Source organism: Nyctereutes procyonoides, unplaced genomic scaffold (genome assembly GCF_905146905.1).
Source record: "Nyctereutes procyonoides isolate TBG_1078 unplaced genomic scaffold, NYPRO_anot_genome, whole genome shotgun sequence".
NCBI classification, from domain to species: domain Eukaryota; kingdom Metazoa; phylum Chordata; class Mammalia; order Carnivora; family Canidae; genus Nyctereutes; species Nyctereutes procyonoides.
In genome coordinates, this window is record NW_026575025.1 from 1,497,182 (window position 1) to 1,521,351 (window position 24,170).

The 24,170-nt window shown below is 42.7% G+C and overlaps 1 protein-coding gene across 3 annotated transcripts; it reads right to left on the reverse strand.

Annotated features, from left to right (window-relative positions):
• Positions 1–55: 55 nt before the first annotated feature.
• On the reverse strand, positions 56–23,736 carry DDB2 (damage specific DNA binding protein 2). 3 transcript variants are annotated; one of them, XM_055308660.1, is made up of 10 exons: positions 23,667–23,736; positions 23,414–23,570; positions 22,137–22,273; positions 21,569–21,760; positions 4,777–4,922; positions 3,121–3,485; positions 2,468–2,610; positions 971–1,135; positions 783–828; positions 56–474 (listed from the first exon to the last, which is right to left on the reverse strand). In XM_055308660.1, exons 2-10 carry the CDS (start codon positions 23,538–23,540, stop codon positions 425–427), a joined length of 1,371 nt encoding a protein of 456 aa, XP_055164635.1. In that variant the 5' UTR covers positions 23,541–23,570; positions 23,667–23,736; the 3' UTR covers positions 56–424. The 3 variants fall into 3 exon arrangements, with proteins under 3 accessions (XP_055164635.1, XP_055164645.1, XP_055164631.1); XM_055308670.1 differs by lacking the exon at positions 23,667–23,736 and having other exon boundaries at positions 3,121–3,298; positions 3,386–3,485; positions 23,414–23,656; XM_055308656.1 differs by lacking the exon at positions 23,667–23,736 and having other exon boundaries at positions 23,414–23,656.
• Between the last annotated feature and the right edge of the window lie 434 nt (positions 23,737–24,170).

A 24,170-nucleotide genomic window follows, 5' to 3' on the forward strand; every position in this document is an offset into this window, starting at 1 on the left:
GGGGGACACAAGGAGCCCTCTGATTAGGTCAGTGCTAGAAGATCCACTCACAGGCTGTTGGGTATGGTTTTATTAGCCATGTCAATAGTGAGCACAAACTGAAAACCACTACCTTATCACTCCATCACTGCACGTCAAACATAGAAGAGTACCTTCGCTCCAAGAGAAGCCTGGCTCCAGGCTAGATACAGCAGGGGCCCTTGGGGCACCTGGGGCACCAACTCTGGAGAAGTTTCTGGAGCTGAGTCCAGAGCAGTAACGTGCCAGTGTCCCAGCCCCATAGTGTCCCATGCCACAGTGTCCCTGCTCCAACCCTAAGACTTGGATACCTTTGGCCCTTTTAATACACAGCCGCCTCTTCTTACAGGATTTGTCCTCAGGCGGCTCCAAGCTCTCGCTTAGCCCACACCTTCATTAGTGTCTCTCATGGCCGCATCCTGGCTTCCTCCTGGCTCCAAATGAGAATGTGATAACCTAGGAGGAGTGAGACCAGTCTGACTCTCACCTTCTGTTATCAGACTCTGAGAACTTGGGGCTGGCCTAGGGAACCTAGGGCTTGGTAAGGAAACCAGGACACTGGACAGCAGCCAGGCACTGTCACAACCAAGACAAAGCAAGAGGCATGGAGGGCCTAGGCCAAAGCGTCCACTGTCTCCTGGAAATCTTCTTTCCTGCCTTCTACCCTGGGGTGACTGGCAGGGCTAAGCTGAGGAGAGCCTGCACTCAACATTGGGGAGTAGGGTAGGGCTTGGCCAGTCTGAGATACAACCTGCTTCACTCACCCATCACAGAGGCCAGCGTGTCCCCCATAGGATTGAACTCATTGAGCTGCAGAGACAAGGGTGTAAGCACGAGGAGGTGAGATATTGGGAGAAGAGGACATGATGGCTAATTTCTGGTCATTTTTGGCCAGCTAAGGTAGGTTGAATCCCTGCTTCCCCCCCCCATCATTTGAGGGCCCAGACCTCACCGAAATGATACCAGAAGATTCTGGGTCATAGAGCTGATACATCATCTTCCCTGAGCTTCCGTCAAACACATCGATCGTCCTTAATTCATGAGGGGTACAGCTTTTGAAATTGGGGTCTGGGTATCGGCCCACGACAATGAGGTTGTACCGAGGATGCCAGGTTGCCTAGGAGATGGAGAGTTGTCATGAGAGCAAATGCAGAATACTGTCAAGAGGGACCTCAGAAGTATTCTTTGCCACTCACAATTGTTGATACAAGTGCCAGCAATTTAATAATGGAAGTAAGACCCACATGAAACTACAAGAACAGCTTTCAAGTGCATGTGCATCTACCATTCCACATTTTAAATCCCAAATTGGCCTCTCTGGACCTTGGGACACCTTCAGGCCTTCTCTCTTGTATTTCCTGAGATCATACCAATCGATAGACGTTTGAACATCAGCTTGACCATTAACCAAAGAGGTAGGCCTCCAACCAAGCAAAAAGTCTCTGGTAACCAAAACCAAAAGTAGGACATAAATTCTGAAGTAATCCCACTACTGTCCCTTCTCGATCAATGTGAATGAAAGAGTTGAGCAGAAAATGGCTAGTGGCCAAGAAAGGGAAGGAAACCTATGTTCCCCAGATGATCCCACTCAAAACAAATCTGGCAGTGATTCGGAATGACAGAATCAGATGGGGCCTTTCCTAAGAAATCGCAAGGAAGTTTTGAAGGAGGAAAGACATGGTTAGCGGGAAGGAGAAAGTTGGCACAAGTCCTGCCTGGGAAGCTGGAGATTGTCCTCGCCAGACATGAAGTGGGAAATGACACATGAATCAGTGGGAACCAGCCAGTGAAGAACCCTTGTTAAGAGCTTGGATTTGACTTAAGGTATGTGAGAGCCGGTCTAAGATTAAACGATCACCGTTGACATAGTGCTTCCCAGGCACTAGCCATGTGTTTTAAGTGTACCGATTCTTCCAATAACCCTGTCAGCCAGGTACTATTACTGCATTTTTAGAGATGAGGAAACCGAGATCCAAAACCCAAGCAGCTTACCGAAGGACTCCAACCAGGGGTGTTGGCCTGCCTTGACAGAGAAGTACAGGCGTGACCCCTGGAGTTCTGAAGAGGGACTGTAGTGTTCAAAAAGAACAGAAACCAGGAGAGCAGAGGAGTGGGTCTGGGGCATGGGCGGGAAGGGATCCGAAGACTTAAAGACCATCAGTGTTGGGGGCCAAGGTCAGCCAGTGGGCCAGCAGCACATGCAGTAACTGGAAGGGAGGGCAGAACAGGGGGACAAGCAGGTTGAGCAGAAAAAAAAAAAAAAACGGGGAAAGAGCTTCCAGGAGACACAACCCAGCAAAGCGGGATCTCAGAATGGGGACAGAAATTGCAGAAAAGCCAGGGGAGAAGAGACTGTTTCATGTGGGTGCAGGATGAGATCTGGCCTTTCCCTACCTCAGGCAGACCCGGTCCATCCCCACAATCACAGCTCCCTGCCTCCATCACTTACCTTGATGGGTGTCAGGTGCTGGAAGTGGCGGTGAGGATGTGGGATCAGGCTTGGGGGATAGTCCCACTGGGAGGCTGAGTAAACCCGGAGCTCACTCTTCTGGTCAGTGGTCAAGAGCTGGGCTCCATCAGGACTGAAACAGGCTGGCAAGTGAAAAGCCCCAGAGCTGAAGAGAGCACAGGCCTTCCCCCACAGGGGTGCCCTCTCTCCCACTCCTGTCTGGACAGGGGTGGAAGGGAAGAGGTGAATCTGGGCTGTGAACAAAAACATTCTAGAAACTTGGGGTGCCAGGGTAGCTCAGTTGGTTAAGTAGCTGACTCTTGATATTGGCTCAGGTTGTGATTTCAGCATCCTGGGATTGAGCCCCACATTGGGGGTCCTTGCTCAGCAGGGAATCTGCTTGTCCCTTTCCCCCTGCCCCTCCTCCCACTCACACTCTCCAAATAAAATAAATCTTAGAAAAACAACAACCATTCTAAAAACCTAGCAGCTGTTGGAGGCAGCTAGAATCAGGAATTTTCCAAGACACCAACTTGGCTGATTATCTCAGGATAGAGGTTTGACCTAGCAGCTTCTAAATATTGAGGGGAGAAACCCCAGAAGTGGTAGGATAGGCAGGTTCTACAGGAAGGATGAAGTCTGGTATATCACACCTGCATTGACAGGATGGCTATGCGGCAGCGAGTGGAGGAAGCTGGATTTCCCTCTAACCTGGCGCAGGTCCCAGATTTTCACTGTTTGGTCTACGGAGGCTGTGGCCAGGAACCAATCACAGCATGGGTTCAGGGCCACGTGGGTCACTTTCTTTTTGTGCATTCTCAGATTCCAGAGCTGCAGAGAAGGGCTCGGTTCAGGTGGGGCGCAGGGAGGCCAGGGGCAAGGGACAGAAAGGGGGGAACTGGGCTCCAGAAAACGCACCTCCCTGCCATCCATGTTGAGTAGGATCACGTGCCCCACATTGTCTCCTGTGACCACCATTCGGCTTCTGGCAGACACATCCAGGCTGCAAAACCAGAAGCTGGAGGGAGAAACTGTGCTGTAAGATTCTTGGGGACAGAGGCAAGGTCCACTCATTCTTTTGCCGCTCCAGTGTCTTAATGTACAGTGGATGTCTGATCAGTATTTGCTGAACGAATAACTGTCTCACCACAGATTCCCAGTGAGGAACACTCAGAGTTGTCTACCATGCAGAGGGGATGGGTGTGACGGGGCTCACAAATGTGTCCAGTTACTCAGCTAGTAAGAGTCCTCCAAGCAGCCGCAAGCAAGAGCCATAAAGCAAATCCCCAGGCTAGCCTGCCCCCTATAGCCCTGGGTTCTGAGGAACATTTGTTTATTGCTCTCTCCCTTCACTCTCTACTCTGGGCCACAGGAGATGACAAACCAAACAGGGACTGCCCAGCTCGGTTCCGCTGGTTGGTGAGAAAGGAACTTCTGCCCCCTTCTGAGCATTTAGGGGAAAAAGCATACACAAGTTTCAGAGCTCTGTCTTGCTCTTTTGTGTCTCAGACTACCTGAGGTCGAAGGGATTGGGCTGGGATCCTAAAACCCAGCCGGGAGAGCTCAGATTCATATTTTTTTTTCTCTCAAACATTCAAATCCTTGCCACAGTGCTTTTTGTATCCCTTACAAATATCTTTCAGAGGGAGGGTTTCTTATGGAAGAATAACATGGAGCTGAGTCTGATGGGATCATCACCTGTCCTGATTGTGTTATTCTGACCTCTGTGGGCCGCCCAGGATAATGTCCAGTGCTAGTTAGACACCCCCCCCAACCCCCCAGATTCTTTAGAGAACAGTAAGAGTCCTGTCTGTCTAGAAATCCAAGTGACGAGCATTTTGTATATTCTCCAGCCACTTGCCCTTCGGGTGTCCAACATGCTCTGCGGACGCAATCCTATCCCATTAAGCTTCCATCCAGCAACTGGTTGCCTCATTGCACCCCAGTGATGTAGGTAATGAAATCTTAAATTCTTAGTCCCTGCTCCAACTGCTAAGTGGCTCTCTGGGCCATGTTGACTAGTGAGAATCAAGGTCTAGTCTAATACAAGAATGCCTTGCAGAAGAGCCAAAGCCCTTCCCTCGCTGAGAAGAGCGGAGGCTCGAGACCACCTCACTGAAGCAGCAAGGCACCTGGGACGGGGAGGAGCAGCCAAGGAAACTCTCAGAGAGGGGTGGGCGGAAAGCGGCTCCATTACCTGGCAGTTCTTCCCTATGCCAGGTCTGAGGAACACACATGAGATACACATGCTCTCAGCAGAACTATGCTGAGTGCCTAGAAGCCCTTTCCCTCCTTGTGAGGCTACTCACTTGCAGGTGCCTGAGCTGGTAAAAACTCGCAGAGTGTTGCCTTTAAAGTCTTGCAGCCTAGTTGTTCCCTCCATTGAGGAGGTGAAAAACTGGTTGGTATCAAGAGGGTTAAACTTCAGCCCAGTGATGCTCCCTCCAGCTCCAATCTAACACAAGGAAGAGAAAAGCCAGTGAGTGACCATGGCCCAGGAGGTTAGGCAGCACGTGGGGCCAGGCCAGCTGAGTGGCCTGTATAGGGGGATGTGTTCTGTGATGGCTCTTTATTAAGATCTTCGTTTTAATTGGATTCTTAACGAATTAACATATGGTTTTTAGAATATAGTTCTATGAATTTGAACACACAGTAGAGTTTTGAATCCCCACTACCCAAACTGGGATGCAGAACCATTCCATCGCTCAAGAATCTCCCTTGTGCTCTCTGGTCATAGTCCCACTCTCACCTGTAACCCCTGGCTACCAAGGATCTGTTCTCCATCATGCTGTGGTTTTGCCTTTAATAGACTGTCATAGAAATGAATGCCTACAGTAGGCATCCTTTTGTGACTGGCATCTTTCATCTCACTCAACATCAAGCCCCCGGAGATGCAGCCACATCGCCATGTGCACCCATCGCTTATTTCATTTACTGCTCAACACTGCATTATGTGGATGCACCACAGTTTGTTTATTGCCCAGTGCTCTTTAGGAGAGCTTCTGGGATACCTGGGTGGCTCAGTTGGTTAAGCATCTGCCTTTGGCTCAGGTCATGATCCCAGGGTCCTAGGATTAGGCCCCATGTTGGGCTCCCTGCTCAGCGGGGAGTCTGCTTCTCCCTCTGCCACTCTCCCTGCTCGTGCACATGTGCTTGCTCTCTCTGGCTCAAAAATAAAAATCTTAAACAAAAACCAGAAGAGCTTCAGCTCCAAACAGTGCCTGGATTAGGAGGGCAGGAGTCAGATCTGAGCTCCTTCCTATTTTTTCCAGATGTCCCAGACAAGGATGATGTAAACAGTCATGAGATAACATCAATAACATACTCTCATTAAATGCTTATTATTATTAAAGAACTTTACAACCTCAAGAGCTCTGTCTCCACTTCTTATGCTGATGCTATCCTAGCCTCATAGATTATGAGGCCTCTGATGCAACATCCACTTATCTCACTCAGCATGCTCACTGGCAAGTTCCATCCCCTCTACAAAGCATTCTAACCTGTGCCCGTGGTCCACCGAACCCTTGCTGCTGTGATCACCATCTGCTCCCAACATTTTAGTCCTGTGCTCACCCAGGTTTCATTGTGTCTGTTCTTAAACCTGTATATGCCCATTGAACTGTTTTTTGTAATTATGTAATTTAATTAAATATGTAACTTTATTACATGTCACTTATTAACCGTTTCTTAAAGATTTAAACATTTCAATGAGGGATCCCTGGGTGGCGCAGCGGTTTAGCGCCTGCCTTTGGCCCAGGGTGCGATCCTGGAGACCCGGGATCGAATCCCACGTCGGGCTCCCGGTGCATGGAGCTTGCTTCTCCCTCTGCCTATGTCTCTGCCTCTCTCTCTCTCTCTCTCTGTGTGTGTGACTATCATAAATAAATAAAAATTAAAAAAAAACCATTTCAATGAAACATTTAAGCATTTACTTAAACATGTAGTTTAATTAAACTGAGGAAATATGTGCAAAAAAGACCACTGTTATTTCTATGAAAGCCACGTTGAATACTTGGGAAAAACTAGATAAAAGTGAGTTGCTAAAGATAATAGTTGTCAAATTACACATGGATGAGATACTTATAAACACTTATGGTGGGAAATAAAACTTGAAGAATCTGCAATCAGAATGCTTCATAACTGCCTTTAAATTGTCTCCATGGGGCGCCTGGGTGGCTCAGTCAGTCATCTGACTGGTTTCAGCACAGGTCAGGATCTCATGGGTCGTGGGATCAAGCTCTGTGTTGGGCTCTGTGCTTAGTGGGGAGTCAGCTTGGAGATTCTCTCCCTTTTCCCTACTCACATATTCTGTCTCTCTCTCAAAGATTTTATCCATTGGAGAGAGAGCATGAGCAGGGGGAGAGGCAGAGGGAGAGGGAGAAGCAGATTCCCCATGAGCAGGGAGCCTGCCATGGGACTCGATCCTAAGACCCTGGGATCACAACCTGAGCTAAAGGCAGACACTTAACCATCTGAGCCACCCAGACGCCCCAATAAATAAATCTTTAAAAAAAAATTATGTCTCCATTTTAGAGAAAGGGAAACTAGACCCTATAAAGAATACATTTAATATATATATGTTATAGGTGTGGCTTATGTAAGACCAGGTGAGCCTTACTCCCCGAAAAGGCCTAGTCCTATGTCAGAGCATCAGTAATAAACACATAAACGTTTTGGATTAAAATGCATTTGTGGGGACACCTGGGTGGCTCAGCGGTTGAGCATCTGCCTTTGGCTCAGGATGTGATCCTGCGGTCCTGGAATTGAGTCCCACATCGGGCTCCCCCGAGGGAGCCTGCTTCTCCCTCTGCCTGTGTCTCTGCCTCTCTCTGTGTCTCTCATGAATAAATGAATAAAATCTTAAAAATAATAAAATGCATTTGTGTTCTTATAGTAAGGGTAGACAAGACGTTACGATCAATTTGTGTACTGAGTAGGAAGATTAAAACATGGGTAAAGTCTGATAAATATATTGGAGACTTCCAACACCAGGATGGTGTTTAGCTCATGTTGGGCCAGCTTTCTGCTGAGAACTAGAAAAGGGAAACAAAATCTATGTCTTTAAAGAAAAGTTTCTAAAGTCAACAGAGAGCTACAAAGGCATCAGGGATTTGAAGACCAACGTCCTAGAGAGCAGGGAGCAGAAAAGCAGGCCTGATCTTTCGATGTTGCATTTCCCTTTGAGGCCCATGCAGGGCAGAAAGCTGTGGCTTTGAAGCCAAGGAACCACACTGCAGAGAAGCTGAATGGGAAGGGGGGGAGAGGTGCTCATGGCTGAGAAGCTGGGCTGAGTTTTCACCAAGTCTCATAGGGCAAGAGGGGCAGAAATGGAGTTCTGTGGGGCAGAGGTCTTGGAAGAAATCTAGCTTTTAGTTAGGATCCCTAACACACTATAGAAGACGGCACTGGAAATAGCTTGACCCTCACAAAGGCTGATGTCCAGATTCAAATCATTTCAATCTCATTGGATTAAGATGATCTGATTCCGCCCTACCTGCCTGTCAAAGGGGAAAAAAAAAAAAGGTCTCTGGAGGAAATTACCACCACTCAAAACTCCAAATTATCTCTGAAAGTTTTCATATGCAATACCTGGTACTAAATCTAAAATCACCCAACATACCAGAATATAAGGCCAAATAACCAGAAACTAAGAGAAAGAAACAATATTTGAAAGACACAGGAGATTCAGATGTTAGAGCTATTAAATACAGGCTTTAAAATATTGTGATTAGAGCAGCCCCAGTGGCTCAGCGGTTTAGCGCCACCTTCAGCCCGGGGTGTGATCCTGGAGACCCAGGATCGAGTTTCCCCGTCAGGTTCCCTGCATGGAGCCTGATTCTCCCTCTGCCTCTCTCTCTCTCTGTATCTGTCATGAATAAATAAATTAAAATCATAAATAAATAAATAAATAAATAAATAAATAAATAAATAAATAAATAAATATAAAATAAAATAAAATAAAATAAAATATTGTGATTAGGGGTGCCTGGGTAGCTCAGTTGGGAAAGCATCTGCCTTCAGCTTGGGTCATGATCTGATCCCAGGGTCCTAGGATCAAGCCCCACATTGATCTCCCTCTACCTCTGCTTGCTGCTCCCCTTACTTGTACTCTCTCTCTGTTGAATAAATAAATACAATCTTAAAAACATATTATTACTATACATTAAAAAAAAAAAAAAGCCCTGGGTTGCCTGGGTGGCTCAGTTGGTTAACCATCTATCTGCCTTTGGCTCAGGTCATGATCCCAGGGTCCTGGGATTGAGCCCTACATCAAGCTCCCTCTCAGCCGGGAGCCTGCTTCTCCTCCTGCCTCTGCCCCACCCCCCCCCCCATGCGTGTGCGTGTGCTCTCTTTCAAATAAATAAAATCTTTAAAATAAAAATAGATCTAACTTAAAAGTGGACAAAAGGTTTGAACACAGTTTTCCAAAGATACGCAAATGGTCAGGAGCACAGAAGATGCTCAACATCATTAGTCATCTTAAGATACTATTTCGTACCCACTTGGATGGCTATAATAAAAAAGATGGACAATAACAAGTGGTGACAAGACAACCCCTAAAATGGGAAAAAATATTTGCAAATTATATCTGAAAAGAAGTTAATATCAAAAATATATAAGGAGTTCAATGGCAAAAAACAACCCCCAAATAACCTAATTAAAAACCGGTCAAAGGACCCTAAATTGGGATTTTTCCAAAGAAGATATACTAATGGCCAATAGGCATATGAAAAGGTGCTCAACGTCACTAATCCCAACATCAGGGAAATGCAAATCAAAACCACAATGAGCCATCACCTTACATTTATTAGGATGGCTATTATCAAAACAACAAAAGATAACAGGTATTAGCAAGGGTGCGGAGAAAAAGGTACTCTAGTATTCTGTTGATGGAAATGTAAATTGGCAGAGGCACTATGGAAAACTGTATGGAAGTTCCTTGGAAAATTTAGAAATACCATTTGATTCATTAATCCCACTTCTAGGTATATAGCCAAAGGAAATGAAATGAGCTTCTTAACATGTTATCTTCCCTCCTGTGTTCACTGTAGCTATTCACAATAGCCAAGATAGGAAAACAACCTCAGTATTTGTAGACAGATGAAGGGATAAAGAAAATGTAGTATGTATATATAATAGAATATACTGAGCCTTTAAAAAGAAGTAAATCCTGCCATTTGTGACAACCAGGATGAACCAGGAGGATGTTACGCTAAGTGAAATAAGTCAGACACAGAAAGACAAATACTGCATGATCTCACTTATACATGGATTCTACAGACGTGTAACTCATAAAAGCTGAGAGTAGAATGGTGGTTTCCAGGGGCTTGGGGATGGAGGAAATGAGGAGATGTTGGTCAAAGGGACAAAGTGTCAATTATGCAGGATAAATAAGCTCCAGAGATCTAATGTACAGCATGGTGACTTATAGTTAATAAGACTGTATTGTCTATTTGAAATTTACTAAAAGAGTTGATCTTAAGTGTCCCAGAACATATACACAAGGTCATATGTGAAGTGATGAATATAATTAGCTTGACTGTAGTCATCATTTGCAATGCACACATGTTAAAATTCACACTGTATGCTTTAAATATGTACATTTTTATTTGTCAATTATATCTCAATAAAGCTGGAAAAGAACATATGCATGGTTAAGGATATGGAGAATTTGAAGCCCTCCTATGTTGTTGGCGGGAATGTGAAATGGAGTCGTCATTCTGGAAAATGGTTTGGCAATTCCTCAAAAACTTAAAATATGTCCCAGCAATTCCACTCCTAGACATACACCCAAGAGAAATGAATATGTCTGTTCACATGAAAACTGGTACACAAATATTCACAGAAGCATCCATAATAAAAGGCTAAAATCAATGCCTCAAAACATCCATCTCAAGAAGTTGTGAAAGTAATAGGAAAAGAAAGTAGGAGGGGGTGCCTGGGTGGCTCAGTCAGTTGAGCATCTGACTCTTGATTTTGTCTGGGGTCAGGATCTCAGGGTTGTGGGATGGAGCCCCATGAAAGGCTCTGAACTCAGTGTAGAGTCTGCTTGTCCCTCTCCCTCTGCTCTTCCTCCCACTCTCTCTCCTCTAAAATGAATAAATGAAATCTTAAAAACAGAAAGTAGGAGAAAAAAATTAATGAAACAAAACAAATATACTGTGAGAGAATTAACAAACAAAAGTTGGGGGGTGCTTGGCTGGTTCTATCAGTAGAGTACATGACTCTTGATCTCAGGGTCAGGGTTCAAGCCCTATATTGGGCATGGAGCCTACTTTAAAAAAAAATGTTGGTTCAATGAGAAGACTAATAAAATTGATAAATCCCTGGTGAGACTGACCAAACGGAAGTCACAAATTACTAATGTAATAGATAAAAAAAAAGACATCAATATAAATCCTAAATATTTTAAACAGTTATAAAAGGATATAATAAGCAATCTTACACCAATAAATTTGAAAACTTAGATGAAATGGGCAAATTTCTTAGATAAATACAAACTTGCCAAACTGATAGAAGATGAAAGAGAAAATTTGGGATAGTCTGACATCTATAACAACATTGTATTCACAACTAAAGACTTTCTTGCAAAGTAAATTCCAGATCCTGGTAGATCCATTGATGAATATACTAAACATTTAAGGAAGAAATATTATCAGTCTTTTTTTTTTAATTTTGTTTTCCAACTATTTCAAATTCTAGGAAAAGTTGCAAAAATTGCACAAAGAACTGCATTTCTGAAAAAAAGAAAAAACAAACTGCTTTTCTGAAATCATTTGATAATAAATTGCCTACATAATGTCCCATCACCCTCAAATACTCTACTGTGTTATTTCCTACAAGAACATTCTCCTATGTAACCACAGTAAGACCATCAAAACTTAGGGGTATCTAAAGTAGTTCAAATTCATAGAAACAGAAAGTGTAATTGTGGTTGCCAAGCGCTGAGGGTAGGGGAAAAAAAGGAACTTATTCAGTGGGTATACAGTTTCAGCTTTACATGAAGAAAAAGTTCTACAGTTCTGCTATACAATAATATGAATATGGTTAACACTACTGTATACTTAATGGTTCAGTGTTGTGCTTTTACAAGTTTTTTTTAAAGATTTTATTTATTTATTCATGAGAGAGAGAGAGAGAGAGAGAGAGAGGCAGAGACATAGGCAGAGGGAGAAGCAGGCTCCATGCAGGGAGCTTGATGTGGGACTCAATCCTGGGTCTTCAGGATCAGGCCCTGGGCTGAAGACGAAGCAATATTACTTGCTAGAGATATAACTGGAAAGGTTAAAAAAAGGGTGGGGGAGAAAATTTAAATGAAAAATGTGAATATAATAAATTAAAACAAACATACAAAATCAATCAATGTAGGTGTCTGGGTGGCTCAGTTGGTTAAGCAGCTTTCAGCTCAGGTCATGATCTCAGGGTCATGAAATCAAGCCTCGTGGCAGGTTCCCTGCTCGGTGGGGAATCAGCTTCTCCCTCTCCCTCAGCCCCTCCTGACTGCTCATGCTCTCTCTCAATAAATAAAATCTTTAAAAAAAAATCAGTGTAGCTTATCACATTAGCAGAATAAAGGGGAAACATCATATACTGATCTCAAGAGATACAAAAAAGTATTTGATGAAATTCCATTATCATTCATGATAAGAACTTTTGGTAATTTATTTTATTTAGAAGTAAAAGGAGAACTTCCAGAGTCTGATAAAGGATATTCAAAAACAGACAAGGTTTAAATTATAAACAAGCTCCCATGTATATACCCAAAAGAAGTTTCAAACAAAAACTTGTGCATGAACATTCACAGCAGCTGTATTCATAACAGCAAAAGGTGAAAACAACCCAAACACCCATCAACAGATGAATGGATAAGGAAAATATGGCATAGCTATATGATGGATTGTCATTAAACCATAAAAAGGAATGAAGAACTGTTACATGCTACAACAAGGATGAAACTTGAAGACATTATGCTAAACAAAAGGAGTCAAACCCAAAAGGACAAATATTGTGTGATTCCATTTAGAGAACATACTTAGAAATAGTCAAATTCATAGAGACAGAAAGCAGGTTAGTGGCTCTAGGGGAAGGTAATAGGAAGTTATTGATTAATGGATACAGAGTTTTATTTTGGGATTATGAAAAAGTTCTGCAGATGGTTGGTGGTGATAGTAGCAGAACAATGTGAATGTTCTTAATTGTACACTTAAAATGGCTATGATGGGAGGTTGCCTGGCTGGCTCAGTTGGAAGAGCATGTGAATTTTTTTTTTTTCTTAGAGCATGTGATTCTTGATCTTGGGGTTGTGGGTTCAGTTGTGTGTAGAGATTACTAAAACAACATCAAAAACCCTTAAAATTGGTTAAAATGGTAAATTATATGTTATATGCATTTTACCACAATAAAAAGTAGACAGAATCATACTTAGTGGTAAAATATAAGCCTACTATGATCAAGAACAAGACAAACATGTCTGCTATCGTCAGTATTCAACAATGCACTAGAGGTCTTTGCCAATGGAATAAGGTAAAAAAAGAAGTATCAGAATAGTAAAGAGAGAAATCAAACACTCATTTGTAGATGGCAAGATTGTGTAGGAAAAAAATTTAAATCCTCAGATAAACTATCAAAATTAATAGGTGTGGATTTCTGCTTTCAACCAAGATGGAGCAACAGAAAACAAATATATCATCCTGCCTTAGACAACTACAAAAAATGGACCAGATACATGAAATAAGTTCTCAGACATTGGACAACAGGCAGCACAAGACATGAGGGAAAGAAGGGAGGTAGCCCTGCAATTGCCCCAGCTTAACTGCTTGGAGAGAGTACTCAGGCTGCAAGACAGGGAGGAACCACACGGCCTAGCAATCTCACTGAGCTGAGGAGACACAGTTTTAGGAAAACCAACATAGCAAGAATTTGTGGGCAAAAGGCTCACACAGAAGGAACATCCTGGAGAGTTTCACAAGGGTCCCCTCAAGTTTTTGGGAAGTATTAATGTATAAAAATGTCTGAGGAAACTACCCAAGACTGGGAGAGGGGGCAAGGAGAAACACCCATAAATAAGTAGGGGAGAAATCCTCAGAACAATCTGTATTCTGACTATCCAGAAAGAAAATATTTTATATGCAAAACATCAAGTCTTCAGAAGGGTATTGCCTCAGGGTGAGAACAATTTAATATCTATTGGCTGCCTTAAACCCATGCTAACTGGGATAGATTGAATAATGGTCCCCAAAATATCCATGCCCTAGTCCTTGGACCCTGTGAATAATATGCTAGATGACAAAAGGGACTTTGCATATGTGGTTAAGGATCTTGAGATGGGAAGATTATCTTGGATTACCTGGGTGGGACTGATATAATCAAAATCAAAATGGTCTTTATAAGAGGAACACAGGAGGAGTCAGAGTCAGAAAGGAAGGCAATGTGATGACAGAAGTAGAAATTGGAGTGATGCACTTTGAAGATAAAAAAGCAGCCATAGCCCAGGAATTTAGATGGCCATAAGAAGCTGAAAAAAGTAATTCTCCCTTCAGAAACTTGAGAAAGAACCAGACCTGCCAACAGTTAGTCCTGAGTCCAGAAAAAATGATTTCAGACTTCTGACCTCCAGATCTCTAGAACTATAAGAGAATAAAATTGCGTTGTTTTAAGATACTAAGTCTGTAGTAATTTGTTATAGAGGCAATAGGAAGCTAATATAGTAACTATATTAATGAAGCTTAAGAGCAAGCCAGAAAGTATCAAACTGATTATAAGTAACTGTGTCCCAGAACAAAGACCAACAATATTTAAAAGAATATAACATAATCCAACATCCAACAACATAAAATTCACAATGTCTGGCATCTAAGGAGAAATTACCAGGCATGCAAAGAAGCGGAAAAATAGAACTCATAACCAGAAGAAAACTAAATGGATAGAAACACCCTCAGGAGTGACATAGAGGGCAGCCTGTGTGGCTCAGTGGTTTAGCACTGCCTTCAGCCCAGGGCGTGATCCTGGGGACCCGGGAACGAGTCCCATGTTGTGTTCCCTGCATGGAGCCTGCTTCTCCCTCTGCCTGTGTCTCTGCCTCTCTCTCTCTTTCTGTCTCTCATGAATAAATAAATAAAATCTTAAAAAAAAAAAAAAGGAGAGACATAGATGAGGGGCACCTGGGTGGCTCAGTTGGTTGGGTGTCTGGCTTTGGCTCAGATCAGGATCTCAGGGTCCTGGGATTGAGCCCTGAATCAACTCCCTGCTCAGTGGAGAATCTGCTTCTCCCTCTCCCTCTCCCTATCTGCCCCTCCCCCTGCTGGTACACAGTCTTTCTAATAAATAAAATCTTTTAAAAAGGTGTCATAGATGATAGAGTTAGCAAAAACATTAAAACAACTATTATGCACATACTCTGTGTATGGTCAAGAAAGTAGAGGAAGTAGTGAACATGAAAAAATAAATGGAAGATATTGAAAAAGGCTCAAAATCAAACTTCTAGAGACTATATACGGTATCTGAAAATAAAAATACATCTAATACAGATTAGGTAATGCAGAAGATCAGTGAATATGAGACATAGCAATAGAAGCTATGCAAAATAAAATGGGGGGATTAAAAAATGAACAGTTTACCAATGACCTGTACGACAATATCTAGTAGCCTAACATATATATAATTGCAGTCCTGGAAAAGAAAAGAGGAGGGGAACTATTTGAGTAAATGATGCCTAAAATTTTCCAAATTTTATGACAAACCCACAGATCCAAGACGTACAATGAACCCCAAAGGGGAGAAACATATAGAGAAATACACCAGATAAATCACAATCATTTTTAAAGCAGCCAGAAGAAAAAGAAAGAAAGACAGAAAGAAGAAGAAAAAAGGAAAATCATGTTAAGAGGAACATAAAAATGAAAGAAGAGGGGTGCCTGGGTGGTTCAGTCAGCTAACCATCTGCCTTTGGCTCAGGTCATGATCCCAGGGTCCTGGGATCAAGCCCTATATTGGGCTCCCTGCTCGCAAGGGAGTCTACTGCTCTTCCTCTCCCTTTGCCCCTCCCCCTGCTCATGCTCTCTCTCTCACTCTCTCAAATAAAAAAAAAAAATCTTTAAAAAAATGGATGAGATTAGACTTTGCATCAGAAATCATCCCTAAAGTAGTAAAAACAAGAAAAACAAAAGAAAAAAGCTTGTGAGCCTAGAATTCTATACCCAGCAAAAATATCTTCTCCAAAAAAGACAAACAAAAGGAAAAAAAATGTATCACCAACCAACCTACATTATAAAAAAATATCACTGGAAATGGCAAATACGTAAGTATTAAAGTTTTCTTCTCATTTAAAGAAATCCTTAAAAGATACCTACCCCGTACCCCAGTCATTCCACAATTAAGTTCTTAGTCAAGAAAAATGAAAACAAATCAAAAATCAATTAATTAATTAAAAAAAAGAAAAATGAAAGCATACATCTGCACAAAGCCTTGGACATAAATGTTTATAACAGTTTTATTTTTATTTGGAAAAAATCCAAATATCCTTCAGTAGATGAACAGATAAATGGTGGTACATTGATATAATGGAACACTACTAAGAAAGAAAAAAAATCCTACTGATACATGTAACAATGTAGAAGAATCTCAAATAATTATACTGACTGAAAGCTAGAAAAATTATATATTATATTATTTATATAAAAGTCTAGAAAATGCAAATTAACCAATAAGCATAGAAAGTAGATCAATGGTTTTCAGAGGTAGGGAGGGGTGGATTACAAAGAGGTATGAGGAAACTCTGGGGATGAAAGATATGTTCATTATTTTAATTGTGGTGATCTTTCACAGTTATATATATATGTCAAAGGTCACCAAATTATACACTTTAAATATGTGTAGTTTATCATATATCAATTATATCTCAATAAATATCTAAGAAAAAACAAAACCAAAAAGATAACAGACTATATAAAGCAAAAATATTAATGTATTGGGTTTCTAATATATGTAGAAGTAAAATGTAGGACAAGGAGAGAATGGAGAAAATGGAAGTAAATATATAGTTGTAAAATTCTTACAATATATGTGATGCGGTATAATGTTATTTGAAGGTTCACTCTGATGAGTTAGAAAAGTATATCATAGAATCAAGACCAAACACTAAAAAAGAGAAAAGGAAAGGAAAGTATAACTATTAAACCAATAGTGAAGATAAAATGGAATCATATAAAGTACTCCATGAAAAAGGTGGCAGGAAAAAAAAAAAAGACAGCAGGAAAGAAAAGAGAAATGGAACAAAGAGACAGGACAAATAGAAATGGCAAGGTGGTAGATTTAAACCCGATCATATTTATAATCATATTAATGTAAATGGTAAAGTGCTCCAATTACAAGGCAGAGATTGTCAGGCTGGATATATATATATATATATATATATATATATATATATATATATATATTTTTTTTTTTTTTTTTTTTTTTTTAATTTATGACAGTCACACAGAGAGAGATGAGAGAGAGGCAGACACAGGAGGAGGGAGAAGCAGGCTCCATGCACCGGGAGCCCAACATGGGATTTGATCCCGGGTCTCCAGGATCACGCCCTGGGCCAAAGGCAGGCGCTAAACCGTTGTGTCACCCAGGGATCCCCTGGATATATATATATTTTTAACATGGTCTATAGGAAACCCATTTTATATACAAATGTGTAAATAAATTAAAAATAAAAGGATGGGGGATGGTGACTGGCTGGTTCTGTATAACATGTGCCTCTTGGTCTCAGGGTTGTGAGTTCAAGGCCCACACTGGGCACAGAGCTTACTTTAAAAAAAAATAATAATAGGGGCCCCTGGGTGGCACAGTCTGTTAAAGTGTCTGACTCTTGGTTGTGGCTCAGGTCATGATCTCAGGGTTGTGAGATCGAGCCCTGTATATGGCTCTGCACTCAGCACAGAGTCTGTCCTTCTCCCTTTGCTCTTCCCCCACCCCTACTCTCTCTCAAATAAATAGACTCTTTAAAATCATAATCATAATCATAATTAGAAGAAGAAGAAGAAATACTTAGAGGGGAATTTAGAGCATTAAATGATTATATTAGGAAAGGAAGAAAGATCTCAAATAATGTAAACTTCCATCTGAAGAAACTAGAAAAAGAACAAAATAAAGGTTAAACACACCAAGGAAAAGTATCATAAAAACCAGTGAAAAGGAAACAGAAAAACAGAGAAACACATTGAAACTAAAAGCAGTTTTTTTGAAAATTTCAATAAAATTGATAAACCTCTAGCAAGATTAAGAAGCGGAAAAAAAAAGACACAAATTACCCATATCAAGAATGTGAAGGGAGGTATCAGTAAAGATTGTGTAGACATTAAGAGGATAGTAAGGAATTACCACTAACAAATTCATGTAACTAAATTCAACAGGTAAAATGAACAAATTCCTTGCAAGACAAACCAAGCTCGTTCAAAAGAAAAAGAGAATCTAAACTGTCCCATAGCTATGAAAGATATTGAATATATAGTTAACAACTTCCCAATGAAGAAAATTCAGTTCTAAAAATACTACAAAAATTTTCAGGAAGATATAGTATCAATTCTACACAAATAATTCCAGAAAATACAAGAGGTAGGAACACTTCCTAACTCTTTTAGTGAAGTCTGCATTACTCTGATACCAAAGGCATTACAGAAAACAAAAGGGAAATACAGGATATTCTTAGTGGTTATCGGTATATGATTGATTGATTGATTTGATTGATTTTTAAAGATTTTATTCATTTATTCATGAGAGACACAGAGAGAGGCAGAGACATAGGCAGAGGGAGGAAAAGCAGGCTCCATGCAGGAGCCTGACTTGGGACTCAATCCTAGAACTCCGGGACCACATCCGGAGCCAAAGGCAGACACCCAACCACTGAGCCACCCAGGCGTCCCTCTGATATATGATTTAAACTAGACTATCTGATATAATAAGTAAAATATGACACATTCTAGGGTAGAATATTTATGTAATAATTAAGTAGAAGTATGGGTGTGAACAATAGTGTATACCCACAGAAAAAGATGCCCCAAGCAGAGATTTCAAGTAATATTTATTCCTTATGCTTTTCTCTGCATTATTTGAAATTCTTACAAGCATGGATTATTTTACAATAAGAGTAAAATCAAGTTTTCTTCACGTTGAAAATGTCATGTGTTTCCTTGCCAAGGGCCTGAAAGATGTAAAGATCGTAGCCAACGTGGGAGGGCTAAAGAAGTAACAAAATGAGGGACGCCTGGCTGGCTTAGTCAGTGGAGGATGCAACTCTTGATTTGGGGGCTGTGAGTTCAGGCCCCAAATTGGGTGTGGAGCCTACTTAAAATTAAAAAAACAAAAAAACAAAAAAACAAAAACAAAAACAAAAAAAAACTTTTTTAATTAAAAAAAAAAAAAAGATGTAACAAAATGAAGCTCTGCTGTTTTTTCAGTTCCTGTTCTCGAATAGACTTTTTCTCAGTATCTGGGAGTAAAAACAGACAGCTCTCCAGGCCACCATACCCTTCTTCTACTCCAGTCTAGCCTCTTGCTAGCCACCAAGTTCAGATGCCCAGACTGATCTCCATGATGCTATGAGGAAATGTTACTTAAGTGCACATTATAATAGAGTGATGTAGAACAAAAGCAGCCTCAGCCTGGCACAAGTTTAAAGCAGATGTCACTCCCCTTTTGGTCAGGAGGCTCTCCCCTAGGACACCCTTAGGCTAAATTTTTCTATTCCCATGTCCTAGATTCCCAGAGGAAAAAAAAATCCAAAAAACAAAAAAACAAATCTCTTCCTGTCTGAGCTCTGGGTTTTGACTTCAATTTAAAACTACCCCTTCTGCTGGTCACCTGTCTCACCAGCTGGGCAGGAGGCTGAGCTCTGTCCACAGCATTTCTCTGGCTGCCTTTCTTCTGGCTTCAGGGACCTTTTTCTTGAATACCCATGTCATCCCAAGCCTGTTTAACCTGGCTTTTTCTGATGGGCTGCTTTAAAGAGACACTGTAGAAAACTCTTCCTGGGTTCACCCATGGCCTCATCTATTCTCTTTTGTTCCATTTCTGGGTATATGGCCCAAAGAACTGAAAGCGGGGACTTGAAGAGATATTTGTACATCTATGCCCATAGCAGCATTGGTCACAAGAGCCAAAAGGTGGAAGCAACCCAAGAGTCCATCAGCAGATGAGTGGATAAGCAAAATGTGGTATCTACATCGAGTGGGGTATTATTCAGCCTTAAAAAGGAAATTCTGACACCTGCTAGAATACAGTTGAAGCTAGAGGACATTATGCAAAGTGGAATAAGCCAAAGGTTAAATATCGTATGATTCCACTTACATAAGATACTCATGAGAGTGTCCAAATCATAAAGACATAAAGTAGAATGGTGATGGCCACGGATGGGGAGAGGAAGGAACAGGGGTTAGTGTTTAGTGGGTATAGAGTTTCCCTTCTGCAAGATGAAATTCTGGAGACTAGCTACACAAGAATTCCAATGTTCTTTTTTTTTTTTTTTTTTTTTTTTTTTTTAAATTTTTTTTTTTTTTTTTTTTATTTATGATAGTCACAGAGAGAGAGAGAGAGAGAGAGAGGCAGAGACACAGGCAGAGGGAGAAGCAGGCTCCATGCACCGGGAGCCCGATGTGGGATTCGATCCCGGGTCTCCAGGATCGCGCCCCGGGCCAAAGGCAGGCGCCAAACCGCTGCGCCACCCAGGGATCCCGAATTCCAATGTTCTTAATGCTGCTGAACTGCACACTTAAAAATGGTTAAGATGATACATTTTAGGTGTATTTCATCATAATCTTTAAAAATCATAACATTTCATATAAAAAAAAAATCAGGATTTCAGGCTTCATTTGAACAAATCCAGATCTGATACCATCATGGGACCTAGATTCCTGCATGTCAATCATCTCCAGTTTACCACTGACCCCACCCCAAGCACTCTTTTTCCTGTTTGGCTTCTTAAGCACGTGAGTTTGTGGCTTCTGCTCTAAAGCCAGAGGGCTGTTTTTTCCAGAATAGCTCTCCATAGTCAGCCCCCCGCCGGCTGTGCAAACTAAGAATCTTATCTTTGGCGGAAGGACCAACACCATGCCCCTCAGCAACTGATGATAAATACTAATCATCCCTAAAAAATGCTATGCCAAACTTTGCCCCAAACACACTTCCCCTTTCCTTTTTCTCTCCATTTCCTTAATTATTGCTCTTCCTCCCTCCCCACTCATCATGAGCCTTCTCTGCTCTTAACTCACAAAGAGGTTCTTCCTTCTCTCATGTTCTGTAGCATTTAGCATCTGTGTTGCCAGTTATCTTCTATGTATACATCCCAGTTAACACTTGAAGGCTCTCATTCATTCATCAAATACAAAGCAGCTACTCTAGCCCAAACATTGTTCTAGGCACTGAGGATATGGTGGTGAACCAGAAAGATAAGGTCCCTCTTATCATGGACCTTACTTTCCAAAGAGGTTTATATGGGCAAAGACATACAAATAAGCAAAACATTTCAGGTACTGATAAATGCTGTCTCAGGGGGTGGTGTGTGTGTGTGTGTGTGTGTGTGTGTGTGTGTGTGTCGGTGTGGGGTGGGGTGGGAGTGAAGCAGGGTAATGGGATAGGGAGTGAATGAATGAAGCAGAGGCTACTTTAGACAGAGTGGTCAGTGAAAGCTGTCTGACAAAGTATATTAAGCCAAGACTGGAATGAAAAGAGGGAGCCAGCCATGAGAAAACCATGGGAAAAAGTACCCCAGTCAAAGAGAACAGCAAGTCCAAAGCCCCAGTTTTAGGAAGAGAAAGAAATAGCTAGTGAGGCTAAAGCATCAGAAGTGAGGAAGACCGTAGTAGAAGACGAGGCCAAGAATAAAGAAGGGGCTCAGATTCTGTTCTATGTGATAACGTACAAGGGGGTGATCAATATTTCACACCTTCTAAGGCTTTAAGGGCTGACCCTCAATGAAGATTTGAGTATTGTTACCGTTTACTTGTTTGAAAATACCCAGTTACTTCTGATCCCAATCATCTCCTTGTTACTGGATAACTTTCCACTCCTTCAACAAACACTTCTTCAGCACTATTGACTGGCACAGGGACTGCTCACCCCTTTAATGAAGGTAGGTTTGTCCTTCATGCCAAAGTTCCAGAGCATGATATCTCCCCCTTTGGAACCCACAGCCAGGGTGCTGGGGTGAGTTGGATGCCATGCCAAGGATGTGGCCCTCCTGTCAAAAGGGGCAGCCTTTTGGAATATCCGGTAAGAAGCCAGAGAATGCAAAAAGGACTGCTGGAGACCCTGACATGGAGAAAAAAAAAATTAAGTTGAATTAAAACCCAAGTCCTGGGTACACTGCCAATCTCTGCCTCCTCCACAGATGAGCTCTAGGGCCAAGTCCTCCCATCAGAGGAAAACTAACTGCCTGGCTCTGCGCATGAAAATATTTGCAACGTGCACAAACTAATCTTGGAAAGCAAGGGGGCAGAGTGCATTCCAGATGAGACCTTTACAGCATAAGACTTCTACCTGGCTGAATGCCCAGTAGGTCAGTCACCAAGGTAGAGGTGATCTGACCACTCTGACAACCCACTGAACCAACCCAGCCTCTAATTTTAGAACATCCCAGTAGTGTTCCAGGCAAACCCTTGAGCACTTCAGCCTGGAAACGCCTCACCTGCTGCAGTGACGGCCAGGCAGCTTTGCCCAGCTTATGGTGGTGGAGCGCCCTGACGATGCTGCTGCACGATGGCGGGACCTGCAGGCTAGCCAACCCCGCCCAAAGGCAGCCTGAGTCAAATCTTCTGCTAGAACCTGCCAAGCAGAACAGACACATATTTTCCTCTCCATTCTCACGCACGGAAGAGTTTCCTGCTGAAATCTCAGAAAGAAAGCCTTGTTTTTTCATTCGGCACAGCCAATCTGTCCCATCACCTAAGGCCTTTCTGTGGTCTGCTCAGTCTCATCCGGCACAAGAAATAAATAAGGAGTAGGGATTCAGCCCCTTGCCCCAAACACTCCCCAAAATAGTAATTCTGAAGCGAAACTAAATAAAAAACGATATGAAACCAAACCCTTGTAGGGTTGCTGAGCATTGAGCTAAAGAAACACACAAGAATAAAGTTTATGAAGAACTCTTCCCAGTGGGTCGGAAAACTCATACAAGGTTGAGTGACAATTTTAAAATCCCATATAAGGCACAATGAAAGGATTTTAGGATAGCACAGAAGTGACGGGGGGGGGGGGAAGAAGTAACTTTAAATCCTATACTAAAATAATGTAGAGGTGACCCATTGTTGGCCCCAAGTCCAATCAGTTTTGGAAACCAGCAGATCCAGAGGGTCTGGCATGGCTTGAAGTTAACTAAGCTACTATTGGGGAGGTAAATTCACTTAGAATAGTAATAAAGATGTATTTGAGGACCTAGTCTCTAGGAATCTGGCCTCTTGACAACCAACTCCTTCTTCTTATGGACAAAACCCACTTCACCAACAACCCCCCGCTGGTCTTCTGTGTTGCCTCACACTCCTTTAGCCCCAGGTTCAAGCCCCAATAAACCTCAGAGAATGAGTTTCCTAAGGAAATTGCGGGTTCTTACAGCGGAAACCAAGGACACACAGCTAGCAACCATGACTATCGAAATTCAGCACACACACCACTAGGCAAAGTAGGATTATTTTAAGCAGTTCTCAGTGTATAGAAATCCTGGTACAAACAAGGAATTTGAAGGTCCGTTGTGTCTTATGTAATGGAGCTCATCTGCCTCTTCCCGGCACCTGAGGGGGGTTAAGCCCAAGCTCTATGATGTGAAAGGACCTGCAGAAAAATGTACAGCTCGAGGCATCCGAAACTTGGGAGAGCCTCGGGAAACCAGCAGCACCCATCCCCCACTCCAGCCTCCTGCGTGAGAACCCCAAAAGGCGGAATTATTAAAGCAGCAGGCGCAGGCAGTACCGGGGCCCTTCACACAGAGCTTCTTGGCCTCGGGCTCCAGCTCCCGGGGGCTTCTGCTCCTCTTGCTCTTGGGGCGCACAGCCACCTCGGGGGTCTTCTGGGTTTCTGGGCGTTTCCTGGGAGCCATCGCGTCCTCCGTGCGAAAGGGTACTATGCCCTATGCCGAGACCGTGGAGGGAAGATTGTGAAGCCTCTGGGGAGAAACAAGGCGGGGACCGGGGAACTACGCCAACTTCCCGCCAAACAGCCTCACCGCTTTCAATCTGGCTTCTCGCTCCGGCCCCGCCCCTCCTGCGAAGACTGGGGCACGCGAGGGGAGGAGCTCAGGGGCTCCCTGGGGAGATGGGATGGCGCCGACGTGTTGGGCCAGCTAGTGCCAGTCAGCTGATCTGCCAGAAATAAAGATGGCCGCCGCCGCTAGACCACCCAACTTGAAGCCACCTCGGAATCGGCGCTGCCCGGCCTCGGCGCGTCCACAGACCAGGTGCCAATCAAGGCTTAGGCTCCGCCTCCTCTGACTTTTAATTGGTGATCACACCCTCTCGGGCTTTAGGATTGGCTGGTTCCGGGGATAGGCAGCTCTGTGGAGCTAGCCACCTCCCGGCGGTGGAAATCAAACTCTTCCCGCCCGCCAGCTTCGCTGTAGGTGTGCGCTACTTGTTTCCCCGGCTCCGCCGAATCTCAGCTGCTCTGTGCAGAGTGGCTGAAACTTGCGGCTTTTAACTGAGGTTTCCCAAACCTGCCGAGTGTCGGCCTA